The sequence below is a fragment of the Gobio gobio genome, assembly GCF_949357685.1.
Source record: "Gobio gobio genome assembly, chromosome: 1".
NCBI classification, from domain to species: domain Eukaryota; kingdom Metazoa; phylum Chordata; class Actinopteri; order Cypriniformes; family Gobionidae; genus Gobio; species Gobio gobio.
In genome coordinates this window covers 31623755-31640598 of record NC_137097.1, presented here as the reverse complement: position 1 = coordinate 31640598, position 16844 = coordinate 31623755, and the positions used below count along the sequence as shown (strand labels likewise).

The window sequence follows — 16844 nt, the reverse complement described above, 5'->3', positions numbered from 1 at the left end:
GATAATATTTGCAATTTGTGAGCACAGAGCAGGATATATACGAAACAATTAATGCCTGCATGCGTCAGAGATGCATCAGGAGGAGAGAGACAGGCATGTCACATTACAGTATAGTGTGTGATACTGTAAACCGTCGTAGAGACTGCCACCTTACTGTAACTGCCGTGCAGATTCAGTCACATGGTACAGTGAAAATATTTGTACTGTATCGGCAGCAAACTCAGTTGCAGTGTCTTATCTTAATTTCGTGAACTTATATTTTTGACTTATATAAGTGCATTACTGTAACATCTGCAACCAGGGTGATTTAAATCATGTATCTTGCTGTCCAAAAGGAAGATGCGTGATGCTGGATGAACGAATAACAAAGACTTTAATAAACACTGAAAGCAATACTACAACTAATGTAATGTAAAAGGCACGATATGTAAGATTTTGGGGTTAAAATATCCAAAAACCACCATAACAATGTTATATGTGTGAGTTGTGTTATATGTATGAGTTGTGAGTTAAATCCAGAGAAATGAGCGATTTTAACCAGGACATGGATCGTATCGGACCGTATCATTCACATGTTACCCTCGATTTTTTAACCATGGAAACACCAAAGATGCTTTGATGTGTTTTATTAGACAGGTGAGCAACTGTTTGGAGACATTCTTCGACAGAAAACTGATCATGTTATACAGCTCAACACAGTTGGTCTTATTGTTTAAATCTAGTTGTCTTGATTTACCGCGAGTACCATGTTTTACCATGCCTAATATTGGGGTTCTTCACTTTGCCACACCGGCGGAACCGTCTGTAGATCCTATAGGCACCCTTGCAAAAGAAGCGGTTCTGAGGAACCACCCAGGATTCCGGAGGAACCCTTCCTTTAGGAACCACCTTGGGTGCTTCAAGGCACCATTTCCCAATGTAACCCCTCTCTTCCCCCTCTCTTCCCCCTCTCTTCCCCACTCCCTCCCTCCCTCCCTCCTTTAAGTTGACTTCCTGTACTGTATGTTGAATAGGAAGTAGACACTCATAGTGAGACCTACACCCATGGTTATGTCAGCAAACAGTTCTTCGCCATCAAGAAAAACCGCAATGCTGCTTTCACCAAATGGGTCTCCTGTAATCATGTTGTGAGGTTCTGTGGAGGCTGTTGTTTGAAAAAGAGGGGTTAAGATAAAATTTCATTACAAAACCTTTACATGTATTCATTTTCCACATACATTTATCCAAAGTGACTTAAAAATAAGGAACATCAAATGCAACTGGTCACAAAGCTTATAATATACATAATATACAAGGCCATTTTGTTGTTGTAGTAGTGCCTTTTATGGTTGTGGAGCAGTTAATTGCACAAAATCTCTAGCAATAACTGGCATAATACTGGCAAAACTGTAAGCTGATTATTTGAATTATTTGCCTGGAACGCTACAAAGTCCTGAGTCGTAGTTTGAAGTTGTAACTTACGGGCTCAAAACGGTCTGGAATGCAGCAAAAGTAACTTTTTATGGAAAGTATGTGTAACATTACTTTTGTGTATTTTTTTTTTCTTATCTGGCCTGGGCTTGCTTATTTGTTTTAATAACAAATATATATAGATATTTTTGGCAAATGTAAAGGCCCTTTCACACACAAAGTGAAATTAATAAAGGCCAAAGTATAGGCTACTTCACTTTTTACACGTACGCAAGGGTTAGCGTACAGTGCGCGTGCCGCAAATTTTGTCATCAGAAGAGTATCCGCGCTCTTGATTTTTGCAACAGGTCACACAAGCACATTTCATTTTTGGCAGGGGTTGTAACTCATGGCGAGAGAGTGCTCAAAAATGCGCATGCGTTGAACGCCTGTGTACGCGTACGAGTCAAAAGAAGTATACTTTGCAAGGCTGTGCGTTTATGGCAAGCCGTTTTGACTCTTATTCATTCCCAGGATTTCTTGATATCAACAATCAGTATTTCTGATATCAAGAATTTATTGTTGATATCAATATCATTTTTTAGATATCTAAAATGGTCTTCTTACTAGTAACAATCACATTCATGATATCAAAATATTATTAATATTTTTACTAGTAGCAATTCAATTGTTGGTCAAGAATAGACATTTGCAGCAGTAACCACATAATTATTGATATAAAAAAAAAAGTTTTTTACTAGTAAGAATTGTATTCCTGATATGTGAAACTGGAATTTCAACTAGAAATCAATTCTTGATATCAACAACTGAATTTGAATGGCAGCCTATGGTGACATTTCACATACAATTAGATATATCAAGAATTAGCATTTTAACTAGTGAAAATGTAATTGTTGATATCAAGAATTCATGCCCTGGGAATGAATAAAAGTCAAAACGGCTTGCCATAGTGCGTTCACCTGTGTGCATATGCTCGCGGACGCGTAAAAAAAAACAAAGTAGGAAATGCTAGTTCACGTCAGCAGCAAAGACATATTAAATACATGATGAAGGCCTATATTATTTGTCTTATTTACTATTAACTTACAACCCCAAATCAGAAAAAGTTGGGACAGTATGGAAAACGCAAAAAAAAAAAAGATGTGATTTCTAAATTTACTTTGACTTGTATATCATTGCAGACAATATGAACACAAAATATTTCATGTTTTGTCTGGTCAACTTCATGTCATTTGTAAATATGCATCCTTTCCTGTCATTCAGACCTGCAACACATTTCAAAAAAAGTTGGGACAGTAAAGCATTTACCACTTTGTAATGTTGCCATTCCTTTTCACTACACTTAAAAGACGTTTAGGGACTGAAGACACCAAGTGATGAAGTGTTTCAGGTGTAATTTTGTCCCATTCTTCCTGCAAACAAGTCTTAAGGTGGGCAACAGTACGGGGTCTTCAGGCAGGCCAGTCAAGTACCCGTACCCTCTTCCTCCGCAGCCAGGACTTTGTAATGTGTGCAGAATGTGGTTTTGCATTGTCTTGTTGAAATATGCATGGACGTCCCTGGAAAAGATGTCTTCTTGATGCAGTGCCGCCTGAGGGATCGGAGATCACGGTTGTTCAGCTTAGGCTTACGCCCTTGTCCTTTACGCACTGTAATTCCTCCAGATTCCTTGAATCTTTTAATTATGTTATGCACTGTTGAATGTGAAATATCCAAATATCTTCCTATCTTTCTTTGAGGAACATTGTTTTTAAACATTTCAATAATTTTCTCACGTATTTGTTGGCAAACTGGCGATCCTCTGCCCATCTTTGCTCCAAAAAGGATTAGACCTTTTTTGGATGCTGCTTTTGTACCAAATCATAATTACAATCACCTGTTGACATCACCTGTTTCAAATCACATCATTATTTAACCATTTTACCTCATTACTAGCCCTAAAATGCTCCTGTCCCAACTTTTTTTGAAATGTGTTGCAGGTCTGAATGACAGGAAAGGATGCATATTTACAAATGACATGAAGTTGACCAGACAAAACATGAAATATTTTGTGTTCATATTGTCTGCAATGAAATACAAGTCAAAGTAAATTTAGAAATCACTTCTTTTTTTTTTTTTTTTTTGCGTTTTCCATACTGTCCCAACTTTTTCTGATTTGGGGTTGTATTTAATTTTTGCAGGTTTGTGTAAATATTCAGAGTTTGCCTTTCACTAATTTTAATCATTTTGAGGAATACTGAATGTGTTTTTGTGCAGCTGGGATGAGTAAATGCCTGCTCACATTTAGTCAAGAACTACAATCATGTTCACACACAGGCCTCTGCACTTACTCACGATTTCTCTCAACATGTGAACAAGTGAGCTGTCTTTCAATAAATGGGAAAACAAAATAACTTGCATTACTTATTTGAAAAGGCAACTCAGACATTCTCAGTGCTTGTGCTATATTTCTTTAAAAAAAATCTTAATTTGTCAAATCTTTAATTGTGGCTGTCCAAATACTTAATCCCAAAAAATAAAATTACTTCATCATTTATAATTCATAATTTATAATATTACAGCAAATAAAATATATTTTGGGGGAAAAAAATTTATCTTTCTTTGTCTAATGAAAGTCAACGAGGTCCAATATTGGTGTTCTTCAAAATGTCATCTTTTGCATTCCACTGAAAAAAGAAAAAAAAAAGAAAGAAAGAAACGGGATTGGAAGATATGAGGATATAGGTAATTGATTATTCATTTTGGGGTGAACTATCCCTTTAAGTTAAAAATAAAGATTAACAGCGCCACCTAGAGGGCTATATTCATTGGTACACATATACATTTAGTAGAGTTTTGAAAGATTAGTTAAATTGTTTTACTCGCTTTGGTACTATTTTCACAAGCAAGGTGTGCATTTTCAAAACTCAGAGTGCTAATATCACAACAGATCATCAAAAGTGCACTTTTTTCAAACATTTCAGCATATTTTCAATTGTGTTGGTACAATACACAAAACCGCAAAGTATCCTTTTCACCACAAAAAATGTTTCATCTTTATAAATGTTTCATTCACAGTAACTGCCTTTCATAAAGCTCTTTTGATTTGCATCTCTTCTCGTTCAGTTTAATACATTTGTCTATTATTTAATCCAACTGATCGTAATGGTTAATCAATCAATCATTTGGTACACCAATAGAATTCTATAGATATTGATTATACATAGTTTCTACTTTGTTTACAATTTCCGATATGGATAACCATATGTAATCAATTATTTTTACATTATAAGCAATTTATATTAGATTATAATTACTCAAAGTGTGTGTGTGTGTGTGTGTGTGTGTGTGTGTGTGTGTGTGTGTGTGTGTGTGTGTGTGTGTGTGTGTGTGTGTGTGTGTGTGTGTGTGTGTGTGTGTGTGTGTGTGTGTGTGTGTGTGTGTGTGTGTGTGTGTGTGTGTGTGTGGCCTGGTAAACTCTACATTATGGGGACAAAATGAAAAAGCAGAAAGTTTTGTGTGATGTTTAGGGGTAGGGTTAGTGTAAGGGGAGAGTATACCCAGAAAGATAGTGAACCAGACATGTGAGTGTGTGTGTGAGTGACCATAGAGTAGAATAGAGTATAAGGGAAAGGAAATAGTCAATGATGGTAGATGCGTCAGAAAGAAGGGAGACACATGGCATCAAATACAGCATTTTACATTACAGTAAATGCCATGTGATACTGTAAACAGATTACCGTGGTAGAGACTGCCACATTACTGTAACTACATAGATTCAGTCATATGGTACAGTGATAACATTTACTGTATTGGCAGCAAACTCTGTTCTATAGCCCGGAACCTCATGGCTGTGTCGTAACTTCATCACAGCTTTTGATAACACACTGAATAGATACTATTACAAACATATAGATTCAATTTTATTAGTTTTTCTTATGTGGCGTCTGTAGCCTGTGTTACTGTAGATAATTCAGCAACGAGGGTGATTTGAAACATGTATTTTGTATTGTTTGCTGTTGGATAAACCGATTGTTTAAAAAGTACTAAACTGAAAGAATATCACTGTTGTTTTTCGGTGATTAAACCAAATGTTCTCATTACATATTATAATAATCTTGTGTTTGAAACAATGATTATGTGGACTGGAAATATGTGCAACTGAGTGAAAGCATGAGATCAGGTTTTGAAAGAATGACTAGCTGTGTTGCAAGTGTGATCAGTTTGGATTTTTGTACTAAGAGTTTTGAAAATGTACGCCTTACTTGTGAAAATAGTACCGAAGCGAGTAATAAAAAACCCCTTAAAATTAAAATTCTTTGGGTGTTTAAAGTCAACATCGTAACGGTTGTGTGAATGAGTCACTACAGACTGAGGTCACGTGGTCCTTCAAACAATACTTCTTGAGTTAGATCACAGAGCTAGCTGTGTAAACTGGAGGGCAGTCCTTGTGTGCAGAGCGATGAAGCTTCAGGCCTACACCCAAACAAACAGCAGAACACTGGAAAACTCCTACACTCATAAATATTTAAGCCTGTTCAGGCCGAAGCATTATGTCAAATAAAGAACTGAACAACACAGTCAAAACCCTTTATCCCCCTGTGAGAAACCTTGTTTTACTCCGGTAACACTCTTGAGTGATGTTTTAGATGTTACAGTTTTTTTTATTCACTTTGGTACTATTTTCACTAGTAAGGTCTACATTTTCAAAACTCTTAGTACAAAAATCTAAACTGATCACACTTGTAACACAGCTCGTCATTCTTTCAAAACCTGATGTAATCCTTTCATTCAGATGCACATATCTTCAGTCCACATAATCATTGTTTCAAACACAAGATTATTGTAATATGTAATGAGAACATTTGGTTTAATCACTGAAACACAACAGTGTGATCTTCTTTCAGTTCAGTACTTTTAACAATCAGTTCATCCAACAGCAAACAATCCAAGATACATGTTTCAAATCTCCCTCATTGCTGAATTATCTACAGTAACACAGACTATATATGCCTCATAAGAAAATACACTTACATTACCTAATTTATGTAATTTAATCTATAATGTTTGTAATAGTATCTATCTATTCAGTGTGTTATCAAAAGGTGTGATGAAGTTACGACATGAGGTTCTGGGCTATAGAACAGAGTTTGCTGCCAATACAGTAAATGCTCTCACTGTACCATATGACTGAATCTACTGTAGTTGAGCTTTATAAGGGTGATTTACAGTAATGTGGCAGTCTCTAACATGGTAATCTGTTTTCAGTATCAAATGCATACATACTGTAATGTAAAATGCTGTATGGTGCCATCTGCCATCTCCCTTCTTCTGATGCATTCCTGATCAGTCTGATGTTACATTGTCATAGACTATTTCCTTTCCCTTATACTCTACTCTGCTCTGTTCGCACACACACACACACACACACACACACACACACACACACACACACACACACACACACACACACACACACACACACACACACACACACACACACACACACACACACACACACACACACACACACACACACACACACACACACACACACACACACACACACACACACACACACGTCTGGTTCACTATCTTTCTGGGTATAAGCAGGCATAATGGTTACAAACTGTATATTCTCTCCCCTTACACTAACCCTACCCATAAACCTATCAATCACACAAAACTTTCTACATTTTTAATTTACAGTAAAAAAAACAAAAGTCCGCGCAAGGACAAGGAATTAGGATACTGCCATCTTTATAGGGACATTTTGTCCCCATAATGTAGAGTTTACCAGGCCACACACGCGCACGCACTTTGAACATAGTAGTTATAATCTAAGATAAATCGCTTATAATGTCAAAATAATTAATTACATATGGTTATCCATATCGGAAATTGCAAACAAAGTAGAATCTATGTATATCAATATCTAAAAGAAATCTATAGGTGAACCAAATGATTGATTGATTAACCATTAAGATCAGTTGGATTAAATAATAGACAAATGTATTAAACTGAATGAGAAGAGATGCAAATCAAAAGTTTGATAGTAAGAGCTTTATGAAAGGCAGTTACTGTGAATGAAACATTTATATAGATGAAACAGTAATTTTTTGTGGTGAAAAAGATACTTTGTAGTTTTGTGTATTGTACTAACACAATTGAAAATATGCTGAAATGTTTGAAAAAAAGTGCACTTTTGATGATCTGTTGTGATATTAGCACCACTATGAGTTTTGAAAATGCACACCTTGCTTGTGAAAATAGTACCAAAGCGAATAAAAAAAACTGTAATAGATAGACAGATAGACAGATAGACAGATAGATAGATAGCTAGATAGATAGATAGATAGATAGATAGATAGATAGATAGATAGATAGATAGATAGATAGATAGATAGATAGATAGATAGATAGATAGATAGATAGATAGATAGATAGATAGATAGTGGTTTCTAGGGTAGCCTACTCAGAGTGGTTGTTATAGTGTTATGTGGTTGCTAGGGTAGGCCTACTCTGGGTGATTGCTAGGGTTCTCGCGGTGGTTAGGCTAGGGTGTTCAGATAGGTTTGTTTGACATCATGACATGCAGTAATAATAACTGCCTGCCTGTGGGAATGTATTGACGTGACGTGTACTTCCTTGAAGGGCGGCGCACTACTTTCAGGAAACAAGTGTGAAAGTAAAGAGCATTTTATCAAGCTGGACAGTTCGCCGAATCTGTCACCAATAAAGACGGGCTAGAGTCGCAGAAACGCGGACATGGAGTCGAGTGCTTACGGTGCATCGCTGGCCGGTGGGGCCTTTGATTTCAGGAGCTTTATAAAGCAACCGCAGACTATCGTCCGGCTGTTCAGTTGGGTGAGAGATCATCAAAGTCATCGTTAGCTAATCGAGCTAGTGCTCCTGCTAGATGAAAGTTGATCATAATTACTGCTGGCCTCAAACTGTGCTGTAGTTGAGCAAAGTTTAGTCGCAAAACTAAAAGTGCTGCTGTCATAAGTTGCAAAGCACAGCCCATATGGCAGCAGTTTGGGAGTTTGTTGTTGTGGTTCGCCTCATGTGACTGTCAACACGGATCAAATCATCCAGATGTCATGTCAACATTAGCGCTACCGTCTTTTATTTTTGCAGCTAGTTTGCGCGTGTTCTTTCTTTCTTTCTTTCTTTCTTTCTTTCTTTCTTTCTTTCTTTCTTTCTTTCTTTCTTTCTTTCTTTCTTTCTAAACAATTTAGTACAATAATTTATCCATCACAACCATGTCTTAATACTAAGTAATATGATTACTTTTCCCTTGAAAAAGTAAACTAAGTAAACTAATATTTCTGTAATTTAATTACGTTTCTTCTGATGTATTTGCATTAAATACTAAGACTATATAACAATTCCATAACAATAGTGGCTTTAAAATCAAATTTCAATGTTAAAATGCATGTTTTTAATGTAACCTCTGTCGACACATGTTGGTCAGTTCAAGAATAATTTATGCAATTTTATATTATCTATTTGAAAGCATTAAAAGAGCATGTCTTTCCTTGTAAATTTGTTCAACTTGTTGAGGTTGATATGGGATTTAGAAAGTAATAAGTAATACTTTATAGAGAGAGTAATTTGTACAGCACTGCTGAAGATGTACATTTTTCATTCATGTGTCCATATTTAATCAAAATAACTTCCCCTCCCATCTCTTTTCTGATGATGTTTACTGGTGTGAGGGGGCGGGACAATAATCTGTCAATCACATGAGACTGACTAATAGCAAACCACAACCATCCAATCGATTCCCCACGGACAAATTCAAGCCCCGCCCTACATTTATTCTTTTTTGAGAAGCCGTTTCACTCAGATATATGTCACAATTGAGACTATCACAGCTTCTGTTTCAAGCTCACTTTTCATGCATTTTAAAAGTTAAATCTTTAGGCAGATAGATTTAAAACAGGTGTAGATTCCCAAATGCTGTTATTTCTGGCCTAATTCTGCTTTTGCTGTATGGTTACTCTAGTCTATTGTGTGCTTTACTGTTTGTTTGGTTACTACTCTTTTTTTTATAACCAAAGTAAACGTCTTGTGACATGACAGTGTTGTTCTCTGTGAACTTCTGTTTTAATATATGCAGTGCTCTCAATAGCAGATTCTTCGGTGTGCTTGATTTGATGTGTTATTGAAGAGATTCTGTCATTGTCCCTAATTCTGCCTCTTCTTCTTTCCATCGCAGCTCTTCTCCATAGTGGTGTTTGCTACCATACTTTCTGAAGGCTACATCAATAAACCGCATGAAGCAGAAGTTAAATGCATTTTCGATAATACAGAGAGTGCTTGCAGCTATGGAATTGGTATCGGGATTTTAGCTTTCCTGGCCTGTGTTTTCTTTATTGTGCTGGATGCCCTCTTCCACCAGATAAGCAATGCCAAAGAGAGGAAATACATTGTCTTGGCTGATCTTGTTTTCTCTGGTAAGAAGTATTACAGGTTTTTTTTGGCATCGGTGTCTAAGAGCCACATATTTGCTTCCATCTAAAACCAAAAGAGCTTGAAAGCCCAGTTCACACTGCCAACAACGTGCAGCAATAAATTTATTCATTTTCATTGAGAGAGCCTGCATCCACGACTGTTGCCAGTCGTGGTATGTATATATATTAGTTAAATAATATTCATTTAATATTAATACCATGGTTTACCCACTACGTGCCTGTATGAGCACTTAACCTCAAGAAGTTAACCTCAAGAACCAAAAAATTGTCCTTTTATATTCCTCTATTCCCTCCCTACCCTAGCGTATGATGTGATGTCCACAACTTAGTACTTCCGGCACTTTTTGTGTTACGTTGCCTCTTCATAACGGATCGCTTCTTGTACCCCTCAGTTATAAGTCACTTTGGATAAAAGCGTCTGCTAAATGCATAAATGTAAATATACATGTATCTACTAGTGTAGTTGCTCATGAGTATATATTTTTTATGAAACCTGAGAGGTTTCTGTTCCTCCGTTGAAAGTCCAAACCAACCAAAACTTTGAAGGTCATAAAGTTGTCAGGAAAACAAATCCATATGAATTAAATGGTTAATTCCAAATCTTGTGAAAATATATGATAATTTGGGGGTTTATTTGACTTTTTAGGATCAGCGCACACACACATCAAATATGGTAAACATGGGAACTCAAACGCGTTCGTCACGCGCCAAAACAATCCTCATTAGTTTTTGTGCATCTCACACGATTGTTTATCATATTATGGGCCAGATTTACTAACAGCTTACTCCAGCGCAAACCCACTTTTGGCGTTAAAAAACTGCTGTCAGGATTTACTAAAGACACACAGTGATAAATTAGCGCTGAAAAAGCGTAGACAGGGTTATTTTTGTTTTCCCTTTCAGACGCAACATTTATGGGTGGAGAGTATTAAAAGCCCCGTTTCCACCAGAACAATTTGTCCCAGGAACTCTTTTTCTCCCCCTGACCTGTTTCTGTCTGCGTTTCCATTGTGGTCTGAAGTTCCGGGAAGATTAGACCGGTGATGTAGGACTGCACGCGACTTTCCAGAGCCCACTGGGTTTCGTCCTCCGCAAATAAACATAATAAAGCCTGAACCTCGCCTTCGGTCCATCGTCATATTTTTTAAACTCCATTGTTGATTCGAATAGCAAACAACTCTTACTGCACGCACCGCAACAGACTTTTAGGTTGAAATAAAATGCTGCGTGAGCTCAACCAATCAGCATGTTCAGCGCCCAAGTCCCACCCCCGAAAGTTCCTGAACTTTGAAAAAGTACTACCTCGTGAGCAGGGCCGTTTTGAAGGGGAAATCTTTACCTGAAATCTTTACCTTAGACCCCGGTTCCTGCGTTCGAAACACCCCAAAGTCCCTATAGTTCCTGGGGAAAGTTGTAAGGTAATTTGCTAAGGTTTCTGCTCGTCAATTTACTGATGTTTGTGCCATTATTTACCGCCCTAAAAAGTATGTCTTAAACCAGACGCTAACGGGTAGATTGCATTGGTCATTATGGAAATCTGGCGCAATATGCGCTCTTGGATTAACCCACTTGATTTATATGAATCAGTTTGCGATGTCTTGATGAATGTCAAAGTTTTGGTTGCGTGGACTTTCAATGGATGGACAAAAACCTCTCAGGTTTCATTAAAGGTGCTTTCACACTTGGTTCGATTCCCCGGACCCAACCCGAGTTCGATTGCTTCCCCCTCCCCCTTCCCCCGCTGGACTGTGTTGAGTCGGTGGGCATTTATGTCATCAAAGCAGCAGCTGTTTACCCTGTTGCTTGGTAACGACAGCGAGCGAGCGAGAAGGCGGCAAAATGCATAGCGTTGCTCACCCCACTTTTATATATATATTTTTTTAACCATTGGTTTTGTTTCCAAAGCATCAGTACGAAACAACACTTGCGTCTTATCTGCCGCCAATGTACGGCAAATGCTCTTAAGAACGAGATCCGAAGAACTACACACATTTTTATCAAATCATACGTCATAAATAGCGGTTCACTTCTGTGATTTAGTACGATTGCGTTCATATTAGCAGCGAACCGTACCGGAGGTCACATGAACCGAACCCCTGACCCCCCTTTTCAAGCGGACTCACCCGAGTTCTGAAGACAACGTTCACATCATCCAAACGAACCGAACTCTGACGTCAATCAAACCTGGGTGCGCACCAAAAGTGCTAGTGTGAAAGCACCCTAAAAATATTGTCATTCGTGTTTTGAAAAGTGTTTTGTGTTTGAGCGACATGTAAATGAACTGTTTGAAGTGACGTATGAAGTTTCTCATCAGGTGTGTGGACGTTCCTGTGGTTTGTGTGTTTCTGCGTCCTAGCCAACAAGTGGTCTCGCACTGATCCAGACGGCGTCCCAGCTGATGCAGCTCGAGCTGTGGTGGCCTTTTCCTTCTTCTCCACTGCCACCTGGGTGAGCACATCTCACTTAATTAGACTTCCTGTCGCTGCCTGATGGCCTCCTTGTACATCTGATGAACTGAAACAAGCTTATCCTTCTTTCTCAAGGCACTGCTTACTGTGTTCGCATTTCAACGGTACCGCCAAGGAATGGCCGACATTGGCCTGGGCTACAGCGATCCAGTCAGTGACCACACTTCCCCGTACCCCTCCGACTATTCTGGTGCTCCAAAGGGTTACCAGCAGTCCCCGTTCACGCCCGGTTCTGCGGGAGAGAGCGGGTATCAGCCTCCAGCGTACTGAAGGCATTTTAAAAACACGTCTGAAAGGCTCACCTGTGTGGACTGATTCATACGCTCCACTTTGTTTTTTCCTTTTACATAAGAGTTTAGGTTGTGACCTGGGATTGACACTTGGTGTGCTTTGCAAGTGTGTATTTTCATGTTTGAAAAAGGTATTTATTTTTTATTCTGTTTGAATGCAAATGCTAAACTTAACCTTAAGTGCAAACACTCTTTGCATTTGGTTTTCCCTGCCAAATTACATTCTACACCAGCTGCCATTTTTACATTGATGAAACACGTAGACGTTGCTCTATTCCACCTTAACGTAAGACAATCTTTACCATAACTACATAACTAGTATGCATTGGTTTCCACAGCATATCGTCTATCTATACAACAGAAAGTGAACAGACTCTGTGTGCCAAATACATTACCACAATTAAGTAATTCCTTCGAAACACAGCATTGCCACACATCACATTTGTTGAAAAGTATGCACTAAATCTATTGCCAATATTAACTGAGGATGTTGAGGCTGTTAGTCTTACCGAGGCTGGAATAGATAACTGATGAATAGTGAGATTGATGTTGTGAGGTAGGAAATGATAAACTACTGTAAACACGTGCTTTATTTTTATTTGTGACAGACAATAGGCTTTGTGTGGATGATGAGCCTTATTTTTGTGAACTTTAAGCACCTGAGTTTTGAAGTGTTAAACAATCATACAATGTACTATTGCTGATGACCTCTAGCAGTTTACCTTTCGATTGTGTTCTTTGTGTCAGGCCAAATTCACTGCAAGATTTCTACCTCTTCCTACTGAAATTGTGCCTTATTTTGAAATCTAGGAAATTACATTTCTGCATCGACTTTTGACTGCATTGACCGCTTTTACGATTCTCTATGTTTTCCTAAAATTAACTTAATTTAGAATAAATGATAATCAATCTAAGTTGGCCACTAAATTTAACTTCTTTTTTTAAAAATATAGTATAGTGTTTTGCTTACGGTAGAGATATTTCATTCATTTTAATTTCACAGTTCAGTCAAAGCACATAATTTTGTCTTTCTGTTGGATTTTCTTTGCAACTGTTATTGTAACAGCAGTTATTGCAACATTCTCTTCTTTTTTTTTGTAAGGAAATGCAGCGCAATAAACAGTTGATTCTTTCCATGTTAACAAATATCAAAGCTTTGAGTTGTGTCTCAAATGACGCACTAAACACTGTACACTTTTACACTATGCACTTATACACTATGTTCTCAAACATGTAGTGTATTAACTTTATAAAGTTGCTTTGTCAATCAACATTGGAGTCTAATGCCCCTCCCCCTCTGATACATAACTGGAAGGTCTTTTTTGGTTAAAGAGCACCTATTATGGCATTTAAAATGTTCCAAATATTGTTTTAGAAGTCCCCAACAACAGTTTTGCATGCATGCAATGACAAAAAAGACTTTAGTTTTCTTATAATATGCATTTATTTTTACTTGTTTTGACAGCGATTCTCAAATGATTCCTTTAGTGATTCACTTTTCACAACCCCGCCTTTACGTGACGCTAATCTGCGGTGATTGGTCCGATGACCCAGTCAGTTGTGATTTGGTATAGTCTGTGCAGATATTTTCGGAAACGGAATGCCCATCAAAGTCTTATAGTGACAGTAATTTGTTAATATGTGTCAGGAGTTATGAATATGAAAACCGCATCGGTACCGTTTGATTGTAATATGAGCCTCAGCTGATCTCATTCATAAAAAAAACTCCTCTATTCTCCTCACGAAGACTCGCGACAAATCAACATCCCTCAGGGCTTTTAGTTCAAAAGAAATATTGATAGATTCTCATATGTCTGTGTCAAATTTCTAAACAGAGGAGTATTTTTTATTCAATACTTCCTCAAAATGCGCAGAAATAGCCTAATCATGAGCGATTGAGTCTCTTGTGTTGTTTTCAATTCATACTGGCAGCCGGAGGGCGCTCTGTGCACATGTAGTCCATATATGGCACAGATAGACGAAGAAGATACCATGTGCCATTATAGAAGTCCATAATAAAAGCTTCCTGAGATCGCGAAACATGCAAATAGAGACATTTGAAGACCAATAAACGCACAATCGCGACGATGTATGGTTTGTCTTCAAGCCACTTAGTCTTCAAATGCTCATCCTTTGGCAGATGAAAAAAGTTTGCTTTTGAGTCGCACTTCAGAACACAGCGTCTCGTCGCCATGATGTTTTCTAGTTTTCACTGGCGTCTTGGAGCGCAATAAGTGGGCGTATCGTATTCAAATAACTTGACAAGTTGACGTCATCTAGTCAGAGAAAAAGCTTCGGTCTTCTAACGATTCTTAAAAATGACTCAGAGTCGACTCTTACTTTTGAAAGAAAAGAACTATATATACGGTGTACTGTCATATTTCAAACTTTGCAGGATGTTTTTGTTCACTTAGATCTATGTTACACACTACATGAAAGGTAAATTTCAAAATTCCATGATAGGTGCTCTTTAAGTGCATCATCCGGGTATTTGAAGTGCACTTTTTCTATTTGAAATGTTCAGTGTGAACTGTGAACACACTACTCACACTATTTATACTACAATGGCATAGAATAGTGCATAAGAATGTGAATTGGGATGCACCTTTGTTGTCCCATTTGACATCTAATGATTAGGGGGGTTAGTTCACCAAAAAAAACGCACCCGGCCAACCATGTGATGTAAAAGAAAACGTGATTCATCAGACCAGGCCACCTTCTTCCATTGCTCCGTGGTCCAGTTCTGATGCTCACGTGCCCAGTGTTGGTGCTTTCGGTGGTGGACAGGGGTCAGCATGGGCACCCTGACTGGTCTGCGGCTATGCAGCCCCATACACAACAAACTGTGATGTACTGTGTATTCTGACACCCTTCTATCAGAACCAGCATTAACTTCTTGAGCAATTTGAGCTACAGTAACTCTTTGATCACCGGTTCACAACTGTTCCTTCCTTGGACCACTTTTGACAGAAACTGTTCCCTGCAGACCGGGAACACCCCACAAGAGCTGCAGTTTTGGAGATGCTCTGATCCAGTCGTCTAGCATCACAATTTGGCCCTTGTAAAACTCAAATCCTTACGCTTGCCCATTTTTTCTGCTTCTAACACATCGACTTTGAGGACAAAATGTTCACTTGCTGCCTAATATATCCCACCCACTAACAGGTGCTGAGAGGAAGAGATAATCAGTGCTATTCACTTCACCTGTAGACCAGCTTCCGGCCTAAAGCCTTTCGTATTCAACTCTCGCAGTTCAAAACGCTTACGCCACGTCTGACGTCATCGTCGCGTCAGTTACGCTTTCTTCGTAAGTTGAATACAGAAGGTATGGCGGAAGCTGGATATTTTACTTTATAACATGTTAAATATGGATATTTTTCTTACACAAACACATGGCTTCACTTCAGAAGGCCTTTATTAACCCCCGGAGCCTTGTGGAGCACGTTTATAATGGATGGATGCACTTTTTTTGGGCTTCCAATTTTGGGCAGCCATTCACTGCCATTATAAAGCTTGGAAGAGCCAGGACATTTTTAATATAACTCAGATTGTATTCGCCTGAAAGAAGAATGTCATATACACCTAGGATGACTTGAGGGAGAGTAAATCATTGCCCTGCACGGGCAGCCCTCACTTAGCCCCCAGGAAGCCCTCACTAGGCCCACACTATTAATCTACAACAATAAATCACTATAAATACTTTTCTGCTACTATAGGTTACGCCTTTGAGAAAAACAGTTATTCTATACATCTGAAATGGGTGCAGTAACAACATAACTAATTTCTGTATTGTCAAAAATGTACAGTAGTCAAAGAGATTTCAAATCAATGTATTTATTAAAAGCAAAATAGAAAACATTCAATTCAGGTTAATACAGCTAACACTCTGAAAGGGACTAAACTATCAAAATAAAAATACCAAATGATTACTTTATCACACCAAAACATATTTTCAGCAAAGGTCAAAGTATTCATTGGCAAAGCTCACTCTTCCCCCGAGGTCTCTCGACTAGTCAGCCGATGATGATAGCTCCCCTTTCGTCCACCCGCTCGTTCTCTTGAATTCTGCGGCCACACCTGTATCTCACTCTCAACTTCAGAATCAGGACGACATGGCTGAAAGGAGCATTAAATTAAGAAATATAAAAATAAAACTTCACTGTATACATTATACATTATTTCTTAATACAGCTACTGTATTAAAGTTCTCTGTGTTT

At 38.1% G+C, this 16844-nt stretch overlaps 1 protein-coding gene across 2 annotated transcripts; it reads left to right on the top strand.

The window, feature by feature from the left end:
• Nucleotides 1-7858: 7858 nt before the first annotated feature.
• On the top strand, nucleotides 7859-13897 carry syngr2a (synaptogyrin 2a). 2 transcript variants are annotated; one of them, XM_079823355.1, is made up of 4 exons: nucleotides 7859-8256; nucleotides 9614-9851; nucleotides 12184-12317; nucleotides 12413-13897. In XM_079823355.1, the coding sequence occupies exons 1-4, from the start codon at nucleotides 8158-8160 to the stop codon at nucleotides 12605-12607; spliced, it is 666 nt and encodes a 221-aa protein (XP_079679481.1). In that variant the 5' UTR covers nucleotides 7859-8157; the 3' UTR covers nucleotides 12608-13897. The 2 variants fall into 2 exon arrangements, with proteins under 2 accessions (XP_079679481.1, XP_079679482.1); XM_079823356.1 differs by having other exon boundaries at nucleotides 7934-8256; nucleotides 12226-12317; nucleotides 12413-13896.
• The last annotated feature ends 2947 nt before the right edge of the window (nucleotides 13898-16844 follow it).